The 23,347-nt window shown below is 50.6% G+C and overlaps 2 protein-coding genes across 2 annotated transcripts; one reads left to right on the top strand and one right to left on the bottom strand.

Moving 5' to 3' along the window:
• Positions 1 to 8,713: 8,713 nt before the first annotated feature.
• Positions 8,714 to 10,491, top strand: COX5B (cytochrome c oxidase subunit 5B). The gene is made up of 4 exons (XM_070429906.1): positions 8,714 to 8,854; positions 9,395 to 9,468; positions 9,631 to 9,730; positions 10,296 to 10,491. Exons 1-4 carry the CDS (start codon positions 8,752 to 8,754, stop codon positions 10,406 to 10,408), a joined length of 390 nt encoding a protein of 129 aa, XP_070286007.1. The 5' UTR covers positions 8,714 to 8,751; the 3' UTR covers positions 10,409 to 10,491.
• Positions 10,492 to 11,360: 869 nt separating this feature from the next.
• On the bottom strand, positions 11,361 to 22,850 carry ACTR1B (actin related protein 1B). The gene is made up of 11 exons (XM_070429905.1): positions 22,735 to 22,850; positions 21,077 to 21,141; positions 19,801 to 19,876; positions 18,729 to 18,854; positions 18,272 to 18,396; positions 17,903 to 18,119; positions 17,664 to 17,756; positions 17,404 to 17,578; positions 16,344 to 16,405; positions 16,060 to 16,100; positions 11,361 to 15,885 (listed from the first exon to the last, which is right to left on the bottom strand). The coding sequence occupies exons 1-11, from the start codon at positions 22,780 to 22,782 to the stop codon at positions 15,783 to 15,785; spliced, it is 1,131 nt and encodes a 376-aa protein (XP_070286006.1). The 5' UTR covers positions 22,783 to 22,850; the 3' UTR covers positions 11,361 to 15,782.
• Positions 22,851 to 23,347: the final 497 nt, after the last annotated feature.

Below are 23,347 nucleotides of genomic sequence, written 5' to 3'. Positions count from 1 at the left end.
TGAAACTTCTCTTTCGAAGGGATCCTGGGAAGTCAATGAGTGCCTGATAAGTGTGGAAGCAAGGAGCCACATGCTAACTTGACAAGCTCAGGGGAGGCCTGCATGGCAGTCTTGCAAACTCAGAGACCTAAAATAACCACAAAAGATGGTCTGAAAATTAAATATTTAACTACAAACTGGTTATAGTGGGTAGTCATGTCCTAGGCCGGCATTTTCCCTGACAAAGATCAACTTAGATCTTTACTGAGCCCATTTGTCTTTTTGCCCCTAAGATAACATATCTGTGAGATGTCTGGGTAACTTGTAACTTCCTTTCGCTGCCCCCCTCTGACCTCCCCCACCCCTAAGGGCACAACAAATGGCACCAGGACATTCCCTCATTGTTATTGTTATCAAGTTAATCGCAAACTGTTAATTATGTGAAGCTATCCTGTATCCATCTGTGTAAAAGAAGCACATGTCCATCATTTCACTTTTTACCCTATCCCAGAGGTTTCCCCACTTTGCTTTATCCCTCCTCCTTAATCTATCACCAATGAATGTCATGTAACCCACCTACGGCCCTTTCTTTTGATTGCAATGTATAAATACAGATGTAACCTGCCATTCTCTGGAGCATTATCTCAATAATTCCTTGAGGTTCTGCTTCCCAGCATATGTCAACAGTTTGGCTCAAATAAACTCACAAAATTCTTTACAGGTCTGAAATGCTTTCTACGTTAACATAAAGAACATACTCTGGTATTTCTAGATAAACAATGTTTTCATTTTTTTAATAATTCTTATTCTGTCTTTTTATAAGTGTCATCTATACCCTAGGCTGGTACCTGGAAGAGACGTTCTCTGCCCTTGCTGGGACCCAGAAACCCCATGAGATACTCCCACTTATAACTCCTTTTTTTGTCTCCCTAATTGTAGCAAATTTTTCAGCCATACTGGCTCCCCAAATCCCTAGCTACTAAGTATATTATAAGCAGCCCAATTCAGGGTCAAATAATCTCAATTAAATATATATCTCCCACATCTATAGGACAACTTAAAGCTACCACTACCAACAACCAGACCAGAACCACTTCTCAAGCTTCTACAGATTTTTATTCACAGAGAAGCCCTCCATTGAGCAGGGGAAAGTCTGTGCCATGAATAACACTTCTTGCTGCAAGCAGCTTAGCTAAAAGGAAGGCCTCATAGCCTCTTGCCCCAGAAGTCTGGGCACCAATTAAAGATGCCATCCCTATTAGGTAACTCCCTTTCTCAGACCTTGGTTTATACTGTTTCTTATTACTCATCTTTAACCATTGCCTGTTTAACTCTTGCTATGTTTCATATCCTCCCATTTAGAAGCCCTAAAGCTACAACTGATCCTCTGCATGAAACAGCAAATGGAGGCTGCTACATCCATCTTCCATGGACCCTTAGACCACCCACTTCCAATGGGACCCTGACTGCCACCCCAAACTACGACCCCTTTGCCAGCAGGAAGCAGCCAGAAAGATGCGGCATCCCCTGTCCCCAATGATTTCCTAATCAGACTGAAACAAGAATTTTAAGGGAACATAGGCAGGTTTAGGGAATTTTTAGAATTGGGGTCCATGGAAAAAAAACATAGAGCTACAGACAGGGAGAAGGTACATTTTCATAACACAAGGAAGCCAGATGCAGTGACATTTCCATAAGACAAGAGAGCAGCAACAGTTACATTTACATAAAACAAGGAAGCAGCAACGGGTATATTTCCATAAGACAAGGGAACTGGAAGCAGCCAAAAAAAAAAAAAGGTCTATATTTACAAAACAAAGAAGGAAAAAAGCCCAGAAGCAATAGGAGGACAATGAGGGCGGAGGGCCCAGGAGTCACTATAGTAACCAATTCAAAAGGGAATATTGACCAATCAGAGGGGATATCAGGACACAGGAACTACAGCCTTTTATAAACTGTGGAAACAGGAAGTCAGTGGGACCCTTTCTAACCTCCCTATGTGGGAGTCCATTCTGTGGGACCCTTTCCCCCTCCCCACGTGGGAGTCTGTACTTGTTCTTTGCTATAAAAAAAAATTACTTTGAACAGATCAAATTCTCCAATCAAAAGATATAGAAGGACTGCATGGATTGAAAAAAAAACACCACAAAATCCAACAATATTCTGCCTGCAAGAGACTCATTTTAGCCTTAAAAGACACATGTACACTGCAAGTGAAGGGATGGAAAAAGACATTTCAAGCAGGGGCAGCTATACTTATATCAGAGCTTTTGCGCATTAAGAGGGCTATTCATTAAGAAGCAAGAAAGACCCCAAATAAACAACCCATCTTTATGCCTTAAGGAACTAGAAAAAGAAAAACCAACTAAGCCCAGAGTTAGCAGAAAGAAGAAAATAATAAAGATTAGTGCAGAAATAAATAAAATAGAGAACAGAAAAACAATAAAAAAGATTAACCAAACTAAGAGTTGGTTCTTTGAAAAGATGAACCAAATGGAAAAATCCTTAGTAGAGTAACCAAAGAAAAAAGGACCCGATTCAACAAAATTATAAATGAAAAAGGAGACGTTACAACTGATACCAGAGGAATTCAAAGGATCGTAAGAGGCTACTATGAACAACTATATGCCAACAAACTGGACAACCTGTAAGAAATGGAAAAACTGTTAGAAACATACCACTTATTAAGACTGAAGCAGAAAGAATTAGAAAATCCAAACAGACTAATCTATAATAATAAAAGCATAATATGCTAATTAGACCGGACGACCTTCCAGATGAAGCAGGGCTTCGAGGGAAGCCAGTGCTGACAGCCGGGGGAAGGAAGGCCTGCTCTTGCATGAATTTTGTGCATCAGGCCTCTAGTTACTAGTAAGGAGGTTTAAATCACTATTCAAAAATTTTCCAACAACAACAACAAAAAAGCCGAGTACAAGATGGCTTCACTGGTGAAGTTTACCAAACATTTAAAGAAAAATTAACAAAAATCCTTAAATTCTCCCCCTAAAAAACAAAACCAGAGAAGGGAATACTCCCAAATTCATTTTATGAGGCTATTCCCAAACTCATTTTACAAGGCCAACACTCCCAAACTCATTTTATGATACCAAAACCAGAAAAGGGCACTACTAAAAAATTAGAGGCCAATATCCCTAATGAATATAGATGCAAAAATTCACAATAAAATACTAGTAAACCGAATTCAGCAACACACTAGAAGGATCATACACCATGTTCAAATGGGTTTACCTCCAGGATGCATGGATAGTTCAACATACACAAATCAATCAATGTGATGCATCACATCCTATATAATAAAAGGCTAATATGCAAATCGACCAAACGGCAGAACGACCAGCCGCTATGACATGCACTGACCACCGGGGGGGCATATGCTCAATGCAGGAGCTGCCCCCTGGTGGTCAGTGCACTCCCACAGGGGGAGCACCACTCAGCCAGAAGCTGGGCTCACGGCAGCGCTAAGGATGTCTGACTGCTGGCTGTCAGTTGGACATCCCCCAAGGGCTCCTGGACTGAGAGAGGGCACAGGCCGGGCTGAGGGACTACCCCTCCCCCCTGAGTGCTTGAATTTCATGCACCGGACCTCTAGTTAATAGAATAAAAGAAAAGGGTCATATAATCATCTCAATAGATATATAAGCATTTGGCAAAATTCAACATCTATTCATGATAAAAACTCTTTTAACAAATCAGGTAGAAAGAATATATCTCAGCATACTAAAGGTCATATAAGACAAACTCACAATTAACATCATATCAATGGTGAAAGGTTGAAAGCTTCTCTTTTAGATTCAAGAACAAGATAAAGGTGCCCACTGTCCACATTTCTATTTAACATAGTACTAGAAGTCCTTACTAAAATAATCAGGCAAGAAAAAGAAATAAAAGGCACCAGAATTGGAAAGGAATGAGTAAATTATTTCTATTTCCAGATGACATGATTGTATATATAGAAAATCCTAAAGACTTAACCAAAAAACGATTAGATCTAATCAACAAATTGAGTAAAGTTGCAGGATACAAAATAAGATACAAAAATCATCTTATCTAATAAAGAGGGAATATGCAAATTGACTGTCACACCATAGCAGTCAAGATGGCTGTGCCCACAGTGGAGGCTGAGTTCCCATAACGAGTCTTTTTTTTTTTTTTTTTAATTTTTTTTATTTTTCGCTTAACCATAACGAGTCTTAACGAGCAATCAGCAGGGACCTGAGGCTGTATGGCACTGGGCCAGGGCAGGGGACCTGAGGCTGCACCCCCCCCCCCCCTCCCGCTGGGGCTTGACAGAGGACCTGAGGCCACACCCCCTGCCCCTGTGCCAGGCTGGGGGACCTCAGGCCGTGCACCCCGCCCCGGGTTGGGGGACCTCAGGCTGTAGCCCCCACCCTGGCACCGGGCCAGGCGACCTGAGGCCGCATCCCCCACCCAGCAGGGCTTGATGGGGGTCCGGCCAGCCAGGTCTGGATCTAGCCCAATGGGTGTGGGGCCAGCCGGGTCTGGGTCTCGCACAATTTCAAGATGCACGTGGGTGGGCAGGGACTTGACTCTGGTTCCCGTGGAGCACCCCAGACTCTGACAGGAGGAAGATTTTCATATACATTTTACTAATTTTCTTTCATCTCTGACACTTCTATTATAGAGAAAGGGCAAATAGCAATATTAAAATATTTCCTCTAATTAATTCCCTTTTAATGTGAACAAATTTTGTGCACTGGGCCTCTAGTTAATTGTATAATAATGTAATTTTTGAAAATGAAATAAGTCCATCTCAGCCCAGCTGGTGTAGCTCAGTGGTTGAGCATCAACCTATGAACCAGAAGGTCATAGTTCAATTCCTGGTCATGTCACATGCCAGGGTTTCAGGCTCAGTCCTCTGTAGGGGGCATGCAGGAGGCAGTTGATCAATGATTCTCTCTCATCATTGATGTTTCTATTTCTCTACCCCTCTTCCTTCCTCTCTGAAATCATAAAAAACATACATTTTTTAAAAATGAAACTGAACTGCCCTTGCTGGGTAGCTCAGGTGATTGGAGTGTTGTCACATACACCAGAAAGATTGTGGGTTTGTCCCTGGTCGGGACGTGTACAGGAGGCAACCGATTGATCCCTCCCTCCCTCCCCTTTCCTCTCACTTTAAAGCAATAAAAACATATCCTGGGGTGAGAATTTTTTTAAAAAAAAAATGAAACTGGACCTATATCTTATACCACTCACAAAAATTAACTCAAAATGGATTAAAGACTTATATGTGAGACCTAAAACCATGAATCTCCAAGAAAACATAGAAACAAAGCTCCTTAACATGGGTCTTAGTAATGATTTTTTATTTATTTTTATTTATTTATTTATTTTTTAAAATATATTTTATTGATTTTTTACAGAGAGGAAGGGAGAGAGATAGAGAGTTAGAAACATCGATGAGAGAGAAACATCGATCAGCTGCCTCCTGCACATCTCCCACTGGGGATGTGCCCGCAACCCAGGTACATGCCCTTGACCGGAATCGAACCTGGGACCTTTCAGTCAGCAGGCCGACGCTCTATCCACTGAGCCAAACCGGTTTTGGCGGTAATGATTTTTTAAATATGGCACTTAAAGCACAAGCAACAAAATAAAAAATAAACAAGTGGGACTATATCAAACTAAAAGACTTCTGCACAGAAAAAGAAACCGTCAACAAAGTGAAAAGACAACCTATGGAATGGGACAAATATTTGCAAACCATATCAGACAAGGAGTTAATATCCAAAACATATAAAGAACTCTACAACTCCATGGAAAAACCCCAAATAACACAATTTTAAAAATGGGCAAAGGACCTGAATAGACATTTCTCCAAGAAGACTTACAAAAGGCCATCAGGTACATGAAAAGATGCTCAACATTATTAATGACCAGGGAAATGCAAATTAAAACCTCAATGTGATACCACCTCACACCTGTCAGAACAGCCATCATAAAAAAGACAAGAGATAACAAATGCTGGTGTGGGTGTGGAGAAAAGGGAATCCTTGTGCTCATTGGTATGATCATATATTGCTGCAGACACTATAGGAAACAATATAGAGGGTCCTCAAAAAATTAAAAATAGAACTACCATGTGACCCAGCAATTCTACTTCTGGGAGTGTACCCAAAGATAATGAAAATGCTAACTTCATAAGATACACAACCCCATGATTATAGCAGCATTATTCACAATAGCCAAGACATGGAAACAAACTGTTTATTGATGGATGAATGGATAAAAAAAACTGTGGCATGTAAATTATTCAACCATAAAAAATAGAAAATACTACCATTTGCAACAACATGGATGGACCTTGAAGGTATTATGCTAAGTGAAATAAGTCAGACAGATAAAATAAAATACTGTATGATGGCACTTAGATGTGGACTCTAAAAATACAAACAGAAAAAGAGAACAGAGTTGTGGTTACCAAAGGCAGGGGTTGAGGGTGGGAGTGGGGGGGGGGGGGGGGTCCTGGGAATTGGAAGAAGGTGTTCCAGTTGCAAAGTTCCAGTTATAAGATAAATATGTACCAGGGAAGTGATGTAAACATGATGATTGTAGCTAATACTGTTGTATGATATACAGAAAAATTGTTAAGTAAATCTGGCTGGACTGGTGTTGCTCAGTTGGTTGAGCATTGTCCCATGTAACAGAAGGTCGCCGGTTTGATCCTAAATTTAAATCTTTTGGGGTCCAGTAGGGGTGGCCATGAAGCAGCTGATCGATGTTTCTCTCTTATTGATGTTTCCATCTCTCTCCCCTCCTCCCTTCCTCTCTCTGAAATCATTAAAAACATATTGATGGTGTCCTGACCAAGTCCTTTGTACTGAGAGCATCTCTTAAGACTAGGATTCCATGGACTATGCTTTGGGAAATACTAACCTAGTCTAGTCATAGTTTCCATGAGGAGGAAATGGTGGCCAAAAGAAAAAGTGACTGGCTGAGCTGGCTCCATGCCAGAGCACCTGTCTTCCAGACCAAGGCTTTTTTCCCTCACTAAACATTTAACTACCGGTACAAATCAACTGTAGGTTCTTGGGGAGCATTTCTAGGATTTAAGGGGAAAAGTTTCAATTTATTGTTGAGGGGTTACAGTAGAAGTGAGGGAGTAAGAGTGGAGGTGATTTAAAGCAAAACCCAGCTTTAGATGAGGTGCAAAAAATTTTCGGCGTCAGAAGAGTTTTTTTTTTCTTGATGGAGGGTATACTAACAAAGACCAGATGTGCTCCACCAAGTCCTTTTGAAAATACCATAACCTGCAGGAGACAGGTGGGAACACCTGGGACTTCACCATTTCCCAATTTGCCTCAAATTGACCACCCGACTCGAAAAGCCCTACAAAGCAGATTGCTTATTCTGTCCAAGCAGTAAATACACTAAACTTTATTTGACCCTATTATATGTGAGGCCTGTGCAAGGCATAATTCTTGCTCGGAAGGGATAGTCTGTCTGGTAGGGAAACGCTGATAACGCATGGAGCCAGATTGTGACAGGGCTACACTTATAATGTGAACAATGTCCTAGGAGCCAGTGGAGGGCAGTGTTTGCAAAGTCTTTGAATGCCCACCCTGCTAAGAAGCTAGCACACCTTAGTTGTAGGCCATCAGAGCTATAGATGTGCTCGTCTTAAACAGAACTCTGGGCACAGAATGTTCTGTGATCCCACTTCCTGATATCACCTCCCTTCTTGCGGTCCCTCCCTTAACCTCTTCCTTGGCTGATAACCTCCGGATGTGGCCACCCTCTCACCCATCATCAAAAAATCCAAAATCTGGCCCTACTCTCCTGCCCCTCATCACTTGTATGACTTTGCCGCCTCAACACCCCTGTAACAGCAGACTGATGCCAGCACTGCAGGTAGGTTCTTTCTGCCCGAGTTCTTGTGGGGTAGGCCAAAGCAGCGAGTTGGCGTTGGCTCCCACGCTGCCAGAACCAGCATCACAATGAACAAGCATGACAGTGAACACAGGCCTAGGAGCCCACTCCTAAATTTGGGGTCCAACAGTAGGGTGGTGAAGGCCTGGGGCGGGAACTGGATAGAGGGGCACAGCGGGGGAGAGGGAAGGGGGACATCTATAACACTCTCAACAGTTTGGCTCAGTGAATAGAGCTTCAGCCTGTGGACTGAAGGGACCCGGATTGATTATGGTCAAGAACACATGATGGGGTTATGAGCTCGATCCCCAGTAGGGGGCGTGCCGGAGGCAGCCCATCCATGATTCTCTATCATCACTGATGTTTCTATCTCTCCCTCTCTCTTCCTCTCTGAAATCAATAAAAATATATTAAAAATAAAATAAAGAGAAAAATTAAATCATTTGGGACCCAGCAAGCACCTTGATAGACGCAGGCTTAATGACTTCCCATAGCAATCTCCACGTTTAGGGAGCACAACTGCCAGGCAACAGGCACAAGAATGCCAGTGTGGCTGCAACATTCCACCCACGAGGATACGGGGTCCCACGGCGCAAAAAGGGCTGCCCCAAACCCCAGCGTTGGTGAAAGCGAAGCCCGCCACCCAGAACCGAGACGCGAGGACCCCCACGCCTCCACGGGTCGCAAGGGGGTAAATGCGAGACAACACTGGGCACACGCATTCTTTTCAGTCCCCGGGCAGTCACGTGAGCGGGGCAGGGCGGAAGCGGAAGCCTGACGACTGGGCGGAAGCAGCCCTCCCAGGAAGTCCCGCCTGTCTTCAGAGCCTGTCCCGGAAGTGCTGCTGTCGGAGCGGGCGTGATGGCTTCAAGGTTACTCCGCGGAACTGGAGCGCTGGTGGCGCAGGCCCTGAGGGCCCGCGGTCCCAATGCGGCGGCCGCGGTGCGCTCCATGGCGTCTGCAGGTACTCGGCCCGCCGGACGCGCGGGGACGGGCGCCGCGGGCCTCCGGGGGGTGGGGGTGCTCGCGCAGCACCGCGGGGCTGGCCATTCCGCTCCTCCGGGCCCGTGACCGCCCCCAGCCCTGCTGGCCTCAGGCGCCGCCCGACTTTCCCTGTTCCTCCCGGCCCCCGCCGAGCAGCCCGCCTAACTGACCCTGCTGGAAAGGAACCCTAATGGAGGTGCCGGTGACCTTGGGGGGTTAGGCGCTGCCGGCGCGATGGGTAGGGGCTGAGCCGCGTTCAGACCCGCCCGCACGGTAAATTGGATGAACGCCACCAGGACTCTGATTTACCTGCTTTTAGAAAAAAAATGTGTCTAAAATTGGCCTCGGTGGTTGGAGGAGGAAGAATTTCCCTGGTGCTGTCTCTGTGGGGAGTCATGACTCTGGTCCTTAGGAGACAGAGGGTTGGGGTAGCCTTTAGAGCTTGTGAGCTCATTAAACGGCGTGCATTTTCTGTCTTGGTAATTTTAGCCGACACCAGAATTCACGTATCTTCCTTTAGGTGGTGTTCCCACTGACGACGAACAGGCGACTGGGCTGGAGCGGGAGGTCATGTTGGCTGCACGGAAGGGACTGGTGAGCAGAAACTTCCTTGTCTTTGGAGCTCATGACCTTGGATGGGACCAGAGCATTCTCCTCTCTGGGAGCATTTGGTCCAGGAAACCTGCCTGTGGTAACGGGAGCGCTAGTTAGAGTAGGGGCTCTCTGGTATAATGGCTCAATTCTTGTTTTTTTCAGGACCCATACAATATGCTAGCCCCAAAGCCAGCTTCAGGGACCAAGGAAGACCCTAATTTAGTCCCTTCCATCACCAACAAGCGAATAGTGGGCTGCATTTGTAAGTACCTCATCACTATTTCCTTATTTTTCTTTAATATGCCCTATTCTACAGGATGTCCGTAGACTGCTTCACATCTTTTGTGGGACTGTATGTGTGTAAAGAGGATATGTTTGTAAAAAAGTTGTTCTAAGGGTCCTGGCCCTCTCAATCCTCCTTATACCTGAGTAGGTCATCCTTACTATCAACGGCATAGAATATCTAATGCTGGCTCACTGGAGATGCACCATGAAGGCGTATTCATCCAGAAGATACTCATCGTACTTGCTCTCTGCTAGGTACCATTTTAGGCAGTAGGGTTGCATATCAGAATGACCCTCCTTTGGGATGCTGCACAGGCAGGGGAACTATTAGAACCTACACTGACTCTGATATATGGTCAGTTTACTCACAGGTAAACTCTGGGCCTCCGTTTCCTCATCTGGAAAATGGGGGGATACCTTGAACTGATCTCTCAAGGTGTCAACCATAACTTTGTGTCTCAGAGGTGTCTGAGGAAAAGAGTTCATATTGCCAGTCTCCTCTCTTCTAGCCTAGATGCCCTTCAACCACTTTTTCCTTTTAGGTGAAGAGGACAACAGTGCTGTCATCTGGTTCTGGGTGCACAAAGGCGAGACCCAGCGATGCCCTAGCTGTGGAACCCATTATAAGCTGGTGCCCCACCAGTTGTCCCACTGAGCCCCTGCACTGACTCAGTCAGAATGTGCTGTAAAGTTTCTTGTTTCCGATAAAGACTAGCCATTGCTTTGGCTCCTCCCATAGTTGGCTGGTCTTATTTCTTTTCTGTTTTTGTCGAGATATGGTTAATTCTTTTATCAGGAATAGCTATCTGTTACTATTAGCTTGCCATCCACTCATGTACACTGAGACTGACAATGCCATAATGCCATGATTGGGACTACCTTGTACGGGGGAAAGCATGTGCTGTGGAGTCGGGCTGACTGGACTTGTAATATTAGCTGCATCACTTAACTTTGTCACTGGGGACATGCTCTTCAAGGTACGTTATATCCACAAAAAAGATAAATACCTTGCCAGGTGTCAGAAGTAGTAACATTTATTAAGAGTCTGGCAGATGGTAAGTCCTCACAGTATTGTTAGAAAGGGTGACTTGAGATTTTGGGGGGCTTTGAGGTTTTGAGGGACCCAAGTTCAAAGCCCAGTTATTGGGGGGTACCATCAGTAAAATCCAGAATACGGGACAATTCTAGAAACCAATGACCAGGTTTTGTCAACAAACACATTGCAAGGAGAGGGAAAAAGGGAGAAACTATGGAGTAAAATGGATGTGGGAGCAAGAACAGTGGCGAACCTTGTTTGGATCTTGATCTAAAAAACCAACTATAGCCCTAGCAGGTTTGGTTCAGTGATAGAGCGTCGGCCTGCGGACCAAAGGGTCCCGGGTTTGATTCTAGTCAAGGGCATGTGCCTTGGTTGCAGCCTTCTCCCCGGCCCAGGCCTTGGTCATCAGATTCATGCAGGAGGCAACCAGTCAATGTGTTTCTCTCACATTGATGTTTCTCTCTCGTTCCCTCTCTCTTCCACTCTCCCTAAAAATCCAGAATATCCTTGGGTGAGGATTAACCAAAACACACAGACACACACACCAACTATAAAAAAGAAATTAGAATGTTTTAAACTGTATATTTGATGTTTAAGGATTTATTACATTTTTAGGTGTTAATGGAGTTAGTTTTTTATGCTTTTGAGGTACATACCGATACTAAGGGTAAAATATGCCTGATTAGCTTTAAAACAGAAGTGATTTGGGGTGTGATTGATCCCTTGTAGCTAGGAAGGTATGAGGTCATTGTTCTTTCTGCTTTTGTGTATTTTCTAACTTTGCCATAATAATAAAACAGCACCAAAAATAGTTGAGCAGAGAAACAGCCCAATTTAGCCACATTATATTTGTGACGATAATTTTCAAAAACTATGTTTACCTATAAAATGGAAATAAGTACCTTTCCACTTTGTGTTGGGATTAACCACAGAGGAACTTTAGTTACAGTCTCACAAAATTGATTCAAACTAGATATTTCACTTGAATTAATGAGAATTGAAGAGAAAAGCCCCCTTTCCCCAATCTTGTATTGTCTCCTCTTCAAGGTATGGTCACAACTATTGCTTCGATTCCTTGTCATCAGTCATCATCTCATTTCCAGGAAATGCACAAGCATTTCTCTGCCATTGAAGACCCTTCCCTGTGGGAAAGGGAACACCTAGGTAGCCATCTATTAAATCTACCTCTACCATTCCCACCTTCAGTGACTTTCTATATCATTCATCGATCTGCCTTCTCCCTCCCTCATCTCAAAGCCCACTTTGCTTCTTTATCCTCTCTATATAAAGTCTTCAGTACATATCCAGGTGGTGGTAGGCAGAGTAACAGCCTCTCTTCACCCAAGATGTGCATGTCCTCATGCCCAGAAATGGAATGTTAGGTCCTGTAGCAAAAGGTTAAGGCAGCAGATGGAGTGAAGGTTGCTTAATCACCTGACCTTAAAATGGAGATTACCCTGGTTGTCTGGGGGCCCAGTAATTACAAGGGTGGCAGAAGTCAGAGAAGGATGTAACTGGAAGAGTAGAGAGATGCAGTGTTGCTGGTTTGAAGATGGAAGGGGACCACAGGCCAAGAAATGCAGGTAGCCTCCAGCAGCTGGGAAAGGATTCTGACACCTTGATTTCAGCACAAGTGAGACCCATGTCAGACTTTTTAAAAATTGATTTGCATGAGAAACAATGATTTGTTGTTCCACTTACTTATGCATTCATTGTTTGATCCTTGTATGTCCCCTGACTGGGGATCAACCTGCAACTTTGGTGTATTGGGACAAAGCTCTAACCAAGCTACCCACCCAGGGCTATGTCAGACTTCTATAGAACTGTATTTATGTTGCTTTAAGCTATTGTGCGCTGATTTCTTTATGGCACTAATAGATCAGTAAACATTTATTAATTGCAATTTTACTGTAAGGAAGAACTGTCCCTTCTCTCCCATGTATAAATCTATGTCAGAGTGGACTCATCACGATTGTATTCTATGGCTTATAATTCATTGCAACCTGGGTGCTCCTTCAGGTTGGTTCCTGTGTCGAGACCAAGGCTCCTTCCTTTTTTGAGCACATTCTTTATGGTATAAGATATTCCAGACTCATTTTATATTCTCTCTGCTTCAGATCAGAATTTCCCCAAGGAGCTCTGGTTCCTTTTATTGAAGAATAGTATTTAGAAACCAAGATTTGGACACTATATGTGCTCATTGCTACTGGGGTATCACTGCCTCTAGGCCCTCTGAGCAGTCAGGGCTAGGAAATATACAAATATTTCTAACCCTAGTGGTCATACCCAGAGGCATATTTATTTCAGTATCTATCTGGATGTATCTAGGAATCCATACACCCCCTTAAGGTTCATTCTAACCTTACCACCTTCTCATCTGTCATTTTGCTGCAGCAGGTCCAGAGCTCGCACCATCCCTGCCGAAAGAGGGAGGGGCATGCTGCATAGTGCTTGGCTTAAAGGATGGGATTTCCACAGACAGATGGGAAAGTCACTCCTAGCAGAGAACAGCATGAGCAGAGGCTGGCTGGCAGGCAAAGCAGGGCGTGATGATGTGGGAGCCTAAGATGGGGAAGAGACAGATCCCAAAGGGCCTGAACTACATCAACAATGGGTAGTTCATGAAGGTGATTTCACCAGGCAGCGGACAACTGCTTACACTGTGGATTAGGAAGTGGCAGAACCAAGGCTCTCTGGGCTTTAGCTCCAAGAGCAAATAGATTGCTGGGGAAAGTGGAGCTGTGGTCTTGAGCCAGAGGGGTGTGGCCATCATGGGAAAGAAGTGATGGGGGGGCGGGGGGGGGGAAGATACCACAGAACCAACAGAACTGGTGACTGACAGAATGTGGAGGAGGTAGGGAGGAGGCAGGACTCAATGTAATAGGGCTGCAACTTGTATGGCTGGGAGAAGTGGTACATGAACAGAACCCCAAACAAAAGGTTCTCTGTAAATTCCGTTTCCCCCTTGAAGGCAGGTATGGGCTTACCTGCTCACTGACCACAAAGCCTTACAAAACGCCCCGTGAAGACAGGCCAGACAGAGTAATCTCTCCCCTTACACATGATCTCAGTCCTGGGCCCTCCCTCAGCTCTTCTAACTCCGTTGCCTGCCACACACAGCGATGACAACCATGATCCTGTGGCAGGCTGCCCTTCAGCCAGGACACAGCTAACTCCCCCCTCCCCCCAGGCCTCCATATGCTGGTCCCACCTCCCTTTTTGGTCTACCTTGCATTCTAGCCAGAGACCACTTTCCCTTCCCTGCTGACTTGGCATCACTCAGGTCTGCCCTTCTGTCCAGCCCCACCGGTCCCAGGCGTCTCCTTGAGCTCTTACCTCTGCCTGGCACACCCTCCCACACCTGGTTAACTCCTGGACCCACACAAGCCAACCTGCCCCACTGCTGGGCTAGATGCTCTTCCATTTGGCCCTACAACTCTGTACTGAGACAGCCTGTTCTTCCTCCCAACTTGTGTTTTTTGGGGCAAAGATATGTTTACCATTGACCCCAAATGGCACCCTCCTGGACATAGTCTAGGTGTTCAAAGACTTGGTGAAGGGCAGACACTCTCTGGACTTGTTTCTCACTGCTCCTTCCACCGCCTTCCTGGCCTCGGCTTCTACCTTCAGAGCCCAGCTCATCGACACCACCTCTGCCATCTCCCCCATCACTCTCCTTCCTGACTTGTCTGAACTCTGCCTGCATCATTGCTGGTCTGTCAGCCACAGCCACACGTGAGCGCGGCAGCAGAGGTGTTCCAACAGGTAGGGCGCAAAGACAAAGCCTGAGCCCCACCTGCCAGGAGGCCCTGTCCAGAACAGGCAGAGGAAGGCAGCCTGGTCCTGCTGCTCCGGAGGATGGGTAATGAGGCTGGGAATTCTGCCTCCAGGCTGAGAGCCCAGCCTCCTGGGGCCTCCCGTGCCATGTTGCCCCAACAACCACTAAAACCCTCAGGCTTCTGAACCAGAGCCAGTGTCATACTGCTCCGTGCCCGTCCTTTCTCTCAGAGCCCCAGGGCTGGGTGAGCAAACAACAGCACAAGAACCACAAGAAAACGGCCGCACACTGGGCCTTGTCCATAATTATTACTATAATGCTTTACAAAAATGTTTTTTTCAGGCAACTGTGTTAAATTATTATACATATCTGGGAGGGGGCGGTGGGGCTCTGGCCCCAGGGTAATGAAGACCTTCATGGGAGAGGATTGTGCCCCCTCACCCCTCTGGGTCTGACTCCTGATTAAGTGACTCCCCCTCAACCAGCAAAGACCATTAACCCTTCCCCATCCAGTACTGGGGTAAAGGAGGAGGAGCAGCAAGTCAATGAAGTGCTTTGAAGGGGAGAGCGTAACAGACTGGCTGCCCAAGCTCCCAGCGTACTCTGCCCTGGCTCTATAGGGTCCAACCGTGGCCAGAACCCCTCACTGGGGAGGGCAGGCTACCAGGACTCAGCCTGCACCCAGGCATCCACTCAGGAAGATGGGGACAGTGCAGAAGGTCAGGGATGCCTAGGAGTAGCTGGCCTTCTCGTCACCCGGTCAGGTAAGGAAGAGGAGGAGGCATGAAAAACAGCGATACACCAGTGGGAGCTGCTGGCTGCCCCTCCTCTACTCCACTCCCCAAGGCTACTTACACAGGCACCCCGGCTCTGGGAGGGACTGTCGGAGGAAATGGGGGCGTTTGGGTGTCTGGCCTTGGAGCTCAGGGAAGCAGCCCCAAGGGTTAGAGGCAGGAACCATAGGCTTAATTGGTCCTGCCAAGAGGGACCCCTAGAACCACCGAAGGCTGGGCTCCCCAATTCCTATATTCCAGACTCCCACCCATGCAGCTAAACGTTCCTGTGTGTGTGCGTGCATGTGGGAGGGCTGCAGGGAGGCGCTGCTGCACCTGCCCGGGGTCGGGGCATGCAGGGGGCCCAGACAGAAAGGGTCAAGGACTTTGGCTTCCCTTTCCTCCCATTCTCCCAACGCTGCCCCCTTCTCCTTGGGCACTAGAAGGTTTTACGATGAATAGCACGAGCGCCATCCTCTTCGTACTCTTTCTTGGAGACCCACATCTTCTTAAAAGTGTCCAGCGAGGCCAGGATGGAGCCACTGTGAGGAGGGAGGGTGGTGTTCTTGGGCAGAGCCGCCCTCCCTGGGCACTCAGAGCTGTTTCCTTCACCTGGGAGGAAATCCACCCACCTCCTCCTGGCCTGGCTAACCCTGGGAGAAGTGTCCAGGGCAAAATGGTTTCCTCCCGATCCCTCCCTGGGAGCCCTGCCTCACCCGATCCACGTGGAGTATAGCCGCTCCTGAGGGGCCGAGATCTAGAGGGAGCAAGCAACACGTAACTGCCTGTCCCCACGCAGCAGCCCCGCCCCCGCTGGGGGTGATTCCCACGGCCCGAGGCCAGACAGCAAGTACATGAGCCGGGAGCAGGGGAACAGGCGAATGGGAGCAGCGGCTGGGCTGGCTGGAAATGAGAGGCCCCCGGAGGCGACCGGTGCCCTCTCCTCCCAGTCAGGGCTGCCCAGCACCCCATGCGCCACGGGCACGCTCCACAACCTCACCTTGATTTTGACGTCCTTTGGGGCAAGCTTCTTCACTTCACTTAGTAATCGGTCACCAAAACCTGTGAACACAAGGCTGGCTAGCCTGGGGTCCACTTCTGGCCCTCTTACCACTAGCTCCCCTTCTCCAGCCTGGTGCCCCCCAGCCGCCACCTTCCTTCAGCAGCTCTTTCCGGCATGAAGGGTAGGCGCGAGCCACTCCAGGGGCAGAAAAGACCCAGCCCCATGCCTGCAAGTGACCCCGCTAACAGAGGTGACATGAGCTAGAACCCCAAGTCACCTGGCTCTGCTGGCCCCCACGTTCTTCCTCACCCAATGCTCCAGCAGTCAAAACCCGCCAGAAGCAAAGTCAAAGGCAAATGACAAGTCAGGAGAAAACATCTACCATTCTGCCTGTCAGGTGGGCAGAGATCACACAGTGTCAGGCAGGCGATGGGCACAAGCTCCCAGGAGGGAATGGACAGCAACTACCCAATAACAAAGGCACATCCGCCCTGACCCGGCTATTCTCTGGGATTTACCGTCGGTCTGTTCTCACCACGGGAAATGACGGTGCACATCTGAGACTAGAAGGGACTGCAAGAGGCCATCAGCAGGACACGGCCATGTGGCACATCCGTCCAGTGAAATACCACACGGACAAATCGAAGAACTTACATGGCAGGACAAGATCTTCCAGATAATATGCTAAGTAAGCCATACATGGTTGGGACGTGCAGAACATGCAGTTTGTGTGTATGTGGGGTTGATGCACATTTGTTTATATGTGCAGGAAGGCAGCTGACAGTTGCCGGAGAAACCAGCAAGTCCTGTGCGGAGGGAAGGGGTGACCAGGACAATGGGAAAGGACACTTCATCTAACACATTTTAGATCTCATATAAACCAATCACCTACTTATGAAGTGAGTAAATGTCATTTTAAATCTTACTCTTAAAAAGCACTGCTCACTGAGCACCAAAAAGCCAATAGAAAAGGGGCCCTGTCCCAGGCTGCAGGGAGGGGGGTTCAGAAGGCCCAGCCGCCCTTGCTCCCCCACCCCCCACCTCCCAGGTCAGGCACCTTTGAACAGCGTGGAGCCTCCTGAAAGCACGATGTTGGCGAACAGCGTCCGGCGGAGGTCCAAGTCCGACTTGTGGATGGCGAAGGCCAGCACCTCGTGGAGCCCCTCGCTCTCGTCCCCTACCAGGTCTGGCTGGAACAGCAGTTCGGGGGCCCGAAATCGTGCTGGCCCCACCTTTGAAACATAAGATGGAGGTATAGGCCTCTTCCTCCAGGCCCAGCAGCACCACCGCCACCCAGGGCCGGGCCTGGTGACTTACGTCAAGCATGCTGCCATCCGGCAAGGTGTACTGCACCTTCTCTGTCTCCAGAGCCTCATCCTTCTGCGGGTTGATGGACAGGTAGCAGGCTCTCTGCGAGGCGTGGGGGGTAGGGACACACCTTCAAAGGCTGTGAGTGGGACACCCACACCCAGGCTCGACTTCAAGCCTTGGTCCTGCCCTCCTCCCCTGTCATTCGCCCTCCTCCCGTCACTCCACAACCTCCTGCCCTTCGTCACCTCTTTGATGGTCCGAACAACCTCAAACTCCGCTGAGGTGTGGAAGTCGAAGCCTTCCTTGCGCAGCAGCAGCCGGAGATAGCGGGAGACGTCGCGGCCAGCAATGTCCACCCGCATGATGGAATGCGGCATGGCAAAGCCCTCGTAGATAGGGACAGCATGGGTGACCCCGTCCCCCGAGTCTAACACCACTCCTGTCGTGCGTCCTGTTGCGTACCTGTCAGCAGGTCAGCATCCTCTTGCCTCAGCCGGTAAGGCATGGGCCTCCCACCCCCGGAAGGAACCCTAGGACAACGGCCCAAGGAACTCCCCATCTGGCCACCTCGAGCAGGACGGCCCCAGGGAGGATGGGACCCAGGGACCACTCACAGGCTGAGCACGGCCTGCATGGAGATGAACAGGGCCGGCACATTGAAGGTCTCGAAGAACACCTCTGCCGCCTTCTCCCGGTTCTTACTCGGGTTGAGCGGGGCTTCCGTTAGGAGAACAGGATGCTACAAGAGACAGCAGAGCTGTGGGCGTGTGCACAGATGGCACTCGAGGCCCTGAAAGGATCTTCCAGAGGAACCCTCCTCCCCGTGCACCCGAAGTGAGTGCACGTCCTTCTCAAGGACACTGTCCTGTCACCTGCTGGCAGTTACTCTTCCACAGCCCGCTCTCTCGGGAAGTTTCTGCTTGGCCGACCCGACTGTTGTGCCCCCCACACAGTGAAGAGGCAGCAGGCCCCAGCAAAACGCAGGAAATATGGGAGCCTGGCCCCGAGGGAGCACAGCAGGGAGGGCACAGCGAGGGGATTCGGAGCCTGGGGGAGGCCTGGCTGCCACACCTCCTCAGAGAAGGTCTGCAGCTGGTCCTTGGAGTAGACGTACTGCCAGATGCGCTCCATGTCATTCCAGTCCCGCACCACGCCGTGCTCCATGGGGTAGCGCAGAGTCAGCAGCCCGCGGTGCTCCTGCACAGGAGGATGGGAAGGCAGTGTGGCTCCAGGCCCCACCCCCGGCCACTGCTTTCTGCCTTCACCTGCCCGGAGTAGAACCACCGCTGCTTCCTGGGTGTCCCCATGCGCGTGGCTCGATTGTCTGGCAGCCTCTCAGAGTCTAGCCAGCCTCACCTGGCCAGGGACAGGGAGGGTGGTGAAGTGCTTCCTGCCCCCCCCCGCCCCCCCCCCCCAGGCCTCGGCCTCCTCCCTGGCACGCTTCTCTATACTCACGGCCAGCGCATCTCCTCTTTTCCCCACACATGGCTACGCTCCCATCGGCGCCTGTACTGTCCCCTCTGTGGTCACCTGTCACCCCCCTGCCCCTTCTCCAGTTCCCCTGCCGGTGCTCACATCTCCTGCATGGACTGTCCTCCAATGTCCCTATGTCCCTTCTTCCCAAGCACCACTTTGCCTCTTCCCTATTGACCCATCTCCTGAGAGCCCCTATTGTGCTCCCAGATCCTGGCACCCCCACACTGTTGCCCAGGTGCCTAATCTGCACTTGCGTATAACCGCCCCCCCCCCCCCCCACCACCACCACATTCGCTCCTCCTGAGGGCCTCTCTGGCCGTGTGGCCCCTGCAAGTCACCCCAGCTGGGGTGCAAGAGATGGCTCCACAGCTCTTGTTGGGATCAGTTATCAAGTCTGGGTAATTCGGACTCTTAAGTCACTTTTTAATCAGTTCTTTCTTCTGCAGCTTCCAAAAGACAGGGCATGAGTACCTAACTGTACCCCACCCCAGGAGCCACCGCCTCATTACAGGGTAGCCTTCAGAGCTAAGGCCTGGAGAGCCCAGGGGGCATCTGGCACGTGGCCCAGAGAACAGTCTTGGGGGGCTCTGCAGGACAGCTCTGCCCCCAGACAGGCTCCTGGGACCATGAAGACCCCAAACCCAGGGAAGTGCAGGTTCCACGTTACCTCTGCTTTTGGTCCAATGAAGAGGTCCCCTTCCAGGGCTCCAGCCATCACGCGCATGTGCTTTGGGCGCCCGACACTGCGGGGACAGGCAGTCAGTGAGGCAGGCAGGGGCACAGCTGGAAAGCCCAACTCCGGTGGTCAAGAGTAACTTACTCCAAAGCACCAGAATGTGGTCAGAAGCCAGGGATCTGGGATGCGGGACTACCGAGCAGGGGCTACAGAACAGGCCTCAGCAGGACAGGAAGCTCGGGGTCAGAAGAAAAGGTGTCCCCCCCATAGAGGGCTGAGCTCTGGAGCATCAGCCCTCCATGGCCTATTCTGGCAGGAGTTGGCTTCCGCAGCCAGCGACTCAGCCCATGCTCTCGGGGTCAGGAGGACGAGGGAGGATGACCCGGGAAGCTGGGTAGTGGCTCCCTGTACCCCGCTCCCGTTCAGTCGATTGTGCCCCTTTCCCACTGCCGGGGCTTCCAGAATAGATTTCAAAATTTGACCCAAGTTCCCTGCACAACAGGACCCTTAATTACACCCAAGTGGGTTTCAGAAAGGACCCCGCCCCTCCCCAGGCTTAGGCTAATCACTCTAAAGCAGTGGTTCTCAACCTTCCTAATGCCGCAACCCTTTAATACAGTTCCTCATGTTGTGGTGACCCCCAATTTCATTGTTACAAATTGAACATAATTAAAGCATAGTGATTAATCACAAAAACAATATGTAATTATATATGTGTTTTCCAATGGTCTTAGGCGACCCCTGTGAAAGGGTCGTTCGATCCCCAAAGGGGTCGCAACGCACAGGTTGAGAACCGCTGCTCTAAAGCCTCTAGGATTTTTGAGGTGCGCTGCTGAGGGAAAACTTCCCAAGGGACTGGAGTAGCCGAAGGTGAACCCCAGGCTTTCTCAGGTTTCACCTCCTCTGAGAAAGTATTTTCTAGAGTCTGAAAATAAATAAGCCCCAAAGAAAACCTCTCCTGGGAGGAAGAGGTGGCTGTGCAGTAATAGCCCACTCTTCCCCGAGTTCAGGCTTTTCTCTGGGAATCTTCTCCCTTTTACTGTAGCTGCTGCGGCCACGCCCTGTCCCCAGGGGAATGCTGGCGCTTCTCCCTCCCTCAGTGAGGGACCAAAATCAGACTCCAAAGAGGAGGGGGAAGCCCAGAGCAGCTGTCTGCTCCTTGCAGAGCCCTCAACAGTGTCCGCCTCAAGGTTGGCCTCAAAGACTCAGGATCACTGTTCTCCTGGGAAGCAAACAAAAAGGTTAGGGCTGCTGCCTGAACACTTACTAGTTTGGGAAACAGTATTTGGGGATCTGATCTCCTGCAAAGCCAGCCTTGATCACCCCAGAGCCCTGAAAGGAAAAACACTGTTTAGCTGTCTGCATTCGCCTCCAAATTAAGGTAGTGCCCTACAGTGGAGAGCAGGCTGCTGAGATCCTGCCGAGAGGGCAAGGTCATTTACAAGTACACCAGTGGCTCAGGACAGTGTGTGGGGGCACTTCTACACCCCTTCCTCCCACATTTGACAATGTCTGTAGGGGATGCTACTGGCATCTAGTGGGTAGAGGCCAGGGACGCCGCTAAACACCCTGTGGTGCACAAGCCAGCCCCTCACAACCAAGAACTATCCAGCCCAGCATGCCAACAGGAGACCGAGAGCCCATCACAAAGTCCATCCACCTCTGCACGCTCCAGGGCAGCTCCCGCAAGAGGGATCCAGGGCAAAGCTGTCCTGAAAGCCAGCATCGTTTTTCTCAACAGCCCCTGGCCCCTCTGCTCCCAGGGGACAGGCCCGGGGAAAGACCACTGGGAGCCTACGAAACTGCAGCTCCAGGGGTTTTCTTAGAGACTGCAGACAAGAGCTGCGCTGCCCTGCTGCAGCCTGGACCCGGCATCTGGACCCCTCCCCAGACCCTCTTCACACAGGTCTTCATCACACTCCGGGTCTGCGATGCAGGAAGCAACAGCCCAAGTTACAGAGCAGCTGGAAGCCCAGAGCACCATGCAGGCCGCTCCCCCAACTCAGAAGCACGTTGATTGGCCTGAATTACTTCATCCCAAGAAGGGACGTGGCCTGGTCCTTCCCGGAGCCTGCTGAGGGCACCCCTACGCCGAGTCCTAGCTTCTTATTAAACATCCTGTGCTGTGGCTCAGGGAGCCACATGGGAACTCCAAAAAGAGCGGCTCCGGGATGACATGGGGTCATGTGTGAGGGAGAAAGAGAAGGAATCACCATCAAAACCTCCCCGGCTCACGCTCGAGAGGCAGACACCAGGGCTACTCGTTTTCTTACTATGGACCAGAAATTGGAGGCCAGCTGGCACGCTGAGCGCCAGAGCGGCGGGACAAGCCGCAGGAACCAGGCACCTCTCCTGGGCTCGGGAACAAGTATCCCGACTGTGCACGGTCCTGGGGAGGGGCCTGAGCTCTCCCCGCGCCGCCGGCCGCCGCAGGTCTGCTCCGCACTTCGGAGATCGAAGCAGCCGGCAGCCACCCAGGTGGCGGACTGTGGGTGGCGGACCGAACCTGCGTGTCTCCCAGTCCCGGGGGAGGGCAGGAGGGCCTGTGCGCTCGGAGGGTCCTGCCTGGGCGCAGCCCCTTGGGAAGCGCTGTGGTAAGGTCCCCGGAACCACCCTCCCAAAGGGGCCATCAGTGTGCAAAGGGGCAAAGCACCCTTCTCTACCCGGGGGCGGCGGAGGGGCCTAGGGGCTGGGGGGGCCCCGCGGGGCCGCCGCTGTCACTCCTGCCCTCCCCAAGTGCTCATCGCGCGGCTGGGGCCGGGCTCGGGCACGGGCGGCCCCAAGGCCCCGGCTCCAGGGCCAAGCAGCGCGCGGCCCCCGGCGGGCAACGCGCAGAGGACGAGCCCAGACGGGCGGGGTCCCACCCGGCGCCGCGTGCGACCCGGGGGCGGGGCGCCCGCCTTCCCCCCAGCTGCCGGGTCTCACGTTGTCGATGACCACGGGCTGGTTGGCGATGATGTCGTAGGACTCCATGGCGCGGGCGGCCCTGCCCGGCAAGCAGGGGCAGGAGGGACCCGCGGGAGGGCGGGCGGGCGGGCGGGCGCGAGGACCGGACCGCGGGGCTCCAGACGCGGCGCCGCGCCCCTCCCCCCAGAGCGCAGACTACGCGCCCCTCCCGAGAGGACGCGCCCGCGGCCAATCGCCGCTCCCGCCTGGGCGATTGACCGCCCGCGCCGGGGCAACGGGACCAAGGGGCGGTGCCGCCGCGGGCCCACCAGCCAATTGCGGTCGCCCGGAGGACTACCGGGCGATTTCAAGGTAAGTTGCGCTGTGTGGAGATGACGTCATGGTCTCGCTCTTAAAGGGGACGCAGGTGAAATCAAGGGGGGGCCGGGGCGCGATGTCACCTGTCCGGGAAGACGTCTTCCCGACCGCCAGCACCTCCGACCACGCTCCTTCGCTCCTTCGATCCTTCGCGATCGCGCAGTCCCCGAGGAGGCTGGCGCTGGCTGTTAAACCCGAAGCATGTATTGCGCACGGAGGAAGGTCCTTTCTCCTGTAACAATTACAATTTAGTGGTAACTTGGTAGCTAGCGTT

Source organism: Myotis yumanensis, unplaced genomic scaffold (genome assembly GCF_028538775.1).
Source record: "Myotis yumanensis isolate MYYU_CA2020_CCGP unplaced genomic scaffold, mMyoYum1.0.hap1 SCAF_11, whole genome shotgun sequence".
NCBI classification, from domain to species: Eukaryota; Metazoa; Chordata; class Mammalia; order Chiroptera; family Vespertilionidae; genus Myotis; species Myotis yumanensis.
The sequence above is the reverse complement of the archived record's forward strand: the minus strand, read 5'-3'. Positions and strand labels throughout refer to the sequence as shown.

Excerpts from the sequence above, each read along its gene's own strand:
- COX5B (XM_070429906.1), top strand. The coding sequence starts at position 8,752 with ATGGCTTCAAGGTTACTCCGCGGAACTGGAGCGCTGGTGGCGCAGGCC. Across the intron at positions 8,855-9,394 it reads GCGCTCCATGGCGTCTGCAG|GTGGTGTTCCCACTGACGAC; the intron begins GTACTCGGCCCG and ends ATCTTCCTTTAG. Across the intron at positions 9,469-9,630 it reads TGGCTGCACGGAAGGGACTG|GACCCATACAATATGCTAGC; the intron begins GTGAGCAGAAAC and ends TGTTTTTTTCAG.
- ACTR1B (XM_070429905.1), bottom strand. The coding sequence starts at position 22,782 with ATGGAGTCCTACGACATCATCGCCAACCAGCCCGTGGTCATCGACAAC. Across the intron at positions 16,101-16,343 it reads CAAAGGACGTCAAAATCAAG|ATCTCGGCCCCTCAGGAGCG; the intron begins GTGAGGTTGTGG and ends TGCTCCCTCTAG. Across the intron at positions 15,886-16,059 it reads CTATACTCCACGTGGATCGG|TGGCTCCATCCTGGCCTCGC; the intron begins GTGAGGCAGGGC and ends CCCTCCTCACAG.